General features: G+C 31.2%; 1 protein-coding gene across 1 annotated transcript in view; it reads right to left on the bottom strand.

The window, feature by feature from the left end:
- LOC106689218 (odorant receptor 4-like) overlaps nt 1–3,364 on the bottom strand; it is a 15,406-nt gene extending 12,042 nt beyond the window's left edge. Inside the window, exons 1-3 of the mRNA XM_067052512.1 lie at nt 3,333–3,364; nt 3,150–3,252; nt 2,961–3,068 (exon numbers count right to left, since the gene is read on the bottom strand). Coding sequence (XP_066908613.1) covers nt 2,961–3,068; nt 3,150–3,252; nt 3,333–3,364 — 243 coding nt within the window. The remainder of the gene's footprint in view (nt 1–2,960; nt 3,069–3,149; nt 3,253–3,332) is intronic.
- Between the last annotated feature and the right edge of the window lie 300 nt (nt 3,365–3,664).

The raw sequence follows: 3,664 nt of genomic DNA, 5'->3' as shown, positions 1-3,664 counted from the left end.
AAAATCTCACTATATGAACCATGTAATTATTCTTAGGGGACATATGTCCCAGAATAAAGTTATTTTTTCATTTCATTTCGGTACCCATCAATCCATTATTGGACATATATACACTACAATATATTAAATTGTTTTTTCCCTTTTCCTATGTACATATATTTGTTTCCCTTATTCTCGCACAAAGCCAAATAACAATTTAACAATTCATCTAATACATTATTCCATCTGTTTCACTCTTTTAAGCAAATTAACAGAAATCATCAATAGATAACGCATAAGTAAAGCAGAAACAAAACAATCACATCAGTAGAACAGTTAACTAAAAAATAAACTAATACATACAATTAAAGAATATATAAATGAAGAAATAAGTTAGAACACACAAATTAATAGGTTAAAAAAACACAAAGACATAAATGAATATTATCAGAGCTGGTATGATCCCCAAGGAATAATATTTTCCGCCAAGATTGCTATATCTCCAGTAATAACTACCTAGGTATTTTAAGAAGCTCCTTGTTTTATCTGGAATTGTTCCGCGAGATCCAAAGAGTCGGGAAGAAAAACGGCAGCTATCTCACCCCAGTATCTGATTACTTTAATGAATAATGTATGTATAATTGCTAGTCAAAATTGATGAGTCTGCCAAGTAGAGGAAGGGGGGATAAAAAATGGTGGCTGTTTCGAAACGTTAAAAAAAATTAATTGCTCATTCGGAGCTCTATATCTTTAAAACTACCAACAACACTAGAAAACCTAAAAGAACATTATTTAAAATAGAGTAACATTGCTAAAATATGATCCCTAATAGAGCTATTTACATTTTAAAACTGTACTGTAAAAGATTAGTAGCTAATGAATTTATTTTTAGAAATAAAAATTATTACCCGTACGAAGATAAATATCATGAACTAATTTATAGTAACTTAAATTTCCTTTATTTTAAGTGTTGGCAGACATATGTGTGTCTTATGGATCTAGAGCTATATTTTATCAAAAATCAAATATTTTATATAAATAACTAGAAATTAACATTTTGTTAATTTATTTTGTCAAATATCATAAAAACTACTACTCCTAAGAAGATAAAGGTTATCAAATATTTTAGAGTAAATTTAACTAGCTTTAATTTGAGCGCTGGCAGACATCTGTACGTCCAATGGTTTCTGAAATGAAGTTTTTAATAAATCAAACTTATTGTCCGAACAACTATAAACCAATTTATTTTAGCAAATATCATGAAAACTACTATTCCTACAAAGTTAAAGGTTATAAACCTTTTTATAGCACATTAAACCAGCTTTAATATGTGTGCTAATAGACATCTGTACGTCACATAGTTCCTGAGATATGGAATTCTCAAAATAAATTAACTAACTACTAATCTATCAGTACATTTTTATGAAATGTTGCTTTTTAAAAAGCTATATCTCGAGAACTATTGGACATAAATAGCTCTTTTAGGGCTAATATTTCAGCAAATTTATTCTTCTTTAAGTAATGTTCTCTTAGATGTTTTATTGTTGATAGTAGTTTTTAAGATATAGAGCTCAGAATAAAAAATTAAAGTTTTTTGTTTTGAAACAGCCGCCATTTTTTATTCCCCCAACCTATACTTGGCAGACACATAAATTTTGACTAGTAATTATATACTTTTTTTCATTAAAGTAATCAAAAATTAGGGTGAGATAACTGCCTTTTTTTCTTCCCGGCTCTTGTACTATGTGGTTGTACGCCAAAAATGCACTCTAACGAGATGGTCTCCGTGGATGGCAAATCATTTCAGAAATTTGACAGTTTCAAATCCCTCAGTTCCACAATAACATCAATAAATGATCAACGTACTACGATATTAATAAAAATACTGAAATCCTGAAAAATCTGGAGCTGAGAGTGTAAAATTTCATGATAAAGCTTCAATAACTGGGCTCTAATAGATACACTAGAAAGAAGAATGGAAAGATTTAAAAGGTAAGTCCTTCCTACTGTTAAAGTGTGGTATAAAAATTTATTTTTTATCGTATTGTAGTTACTCTGGAGCAAACTGTGAATATATCGATTGTAGATTACTACCCGTTTGTGACTGTGAGTAGTCCTTTTTTGGCACTTCTTTGTTATGATCACTTCGAAGCTAGTGTTTTTTGTTCTCCCTGTAGTTTGAACGTTTTATGTTATATACACTGTAACAAATAAAATATTTTTTTTTTTTAATATTTATTTATTGCTATTTACAACTGTACATTATAATACATTTAGTATATCTGATCTAAGTTAAATTGGAGTGTTACAGGCGTGTAGAGAAACTACCCATTGGTAGCACTCTAATGACATTTTACATTAGCTCGTCTCATGGCCATCTTCTTTTCAAGCGCCTCGGAGGATTGTCAGGAATGGAAGAGGATGCAAGATTAGAAACTAAGGGGTTTGAGTGGTTAGAGAGTTTATAATGGAAGGAGTGATGTCTTGTTCGGGCTAGATCGGTTACATAGGGAACATTAAGGTCTGTATGTATGTTTTTATTTTATTTTATGTGTTGGAAGTTTAGACCGTTTGTCTAGTAAGTGCTGTAATAGTCGGAATCTGCGTGCAGTTTCCTGTCGTTTCAGTCTGGTGTGATGATTCCAGGTTAATCGCTTGCCCAAATGTAGTCCAAGGTAGCGGATCTATTCGACAGGGGTAAGAGTAACATCATTAAATGAAACTGTAGGGCAGTCAGTAGGTTTACGACGAAGGGTAAAGGTGATTTGATGGGATTTGTTGGAATTTATATTAATCCTCTAATTACGACACCATTCTTCGAGGGCTGTGATATGGGATTGAATATTTTGGGATACAATACATTAATATTATCATTATACATATTTCTGCCCCGAAATCCGGCTCCATAAACATGTAATTGCATAGAAATCCTTTCTCTTAGAATTGAATAACATTGCAATAATGTTAGTGGAACATGTTACCTCTGCTTCCAGTGATTCACCAGCGGTACATAAAATCAACAACAATGTTCCCAAAGAACCAATAGCAGTTACGGCGATGATTGTTCCTGAATATTCTGACGTGGTGAGCTAGAAATAAAAAAATGAACAAAAAAATTATGCGAACTTGAAAAAAAAGGTCCATTTATAAATACATAAGGGTCTACTTACTGCGGTTGATACGGTAAATAGATTCAAGCATAAGATGACGGATGTTGTCGCGTATTTGATAGTGATTGGAAAACCTATCGTTTCCTTCAAGCTTTTCAAAACTCTGTGAACCAAAAATTATTTTATTAAGAATTTTTTTTAGATAAAAGGAGTGCAACGACAACCTATGAAGGTCCAAGGTACTTCATGAGTTGTACTGTTAGTACAAGAGCCATAGAGAAGAAATTTTAATTTACAATGACTTTTTACATATAATATACACATTTTCTATCATAAAAATAATAGAGTTTTCTTCGTACTATTAATAAAAACAACCAATCTATAATTTTTATAATATTCATTATGTAATTGCTTAATTTCCAATGTCTCTGTTCTGTTCTTAGTAACAGTAAATATTGATTGATTATGTGATGAGTTGTAAAATATGTCTATACTATTTAAGCTAAGAAGTCCTATCAGGTGTCTCTACAGATAGAACAAAAGCCGGGAAGTAACAAATAAAGTTATTTCACACC

This window comes from Halyomorpha halys, unplaced genomic scaffold (genome assembly GCF_000696795.3).
Source record: "Halyomorpha halys isolate HHAL.00 unplaced genomic scaffold, Hhal_1.1 Scaffold1304.1, whole genome shotgun sequence".
NCBI lineage: Eukaryota > Metazoa > Arthropoda > Insecta > Hemiptera > Pentatomidae > Halyomorpha > Halyomorpha halys.
This window is presented reverse-complemented; position numbering and strand designations above follow the sequence as displayed.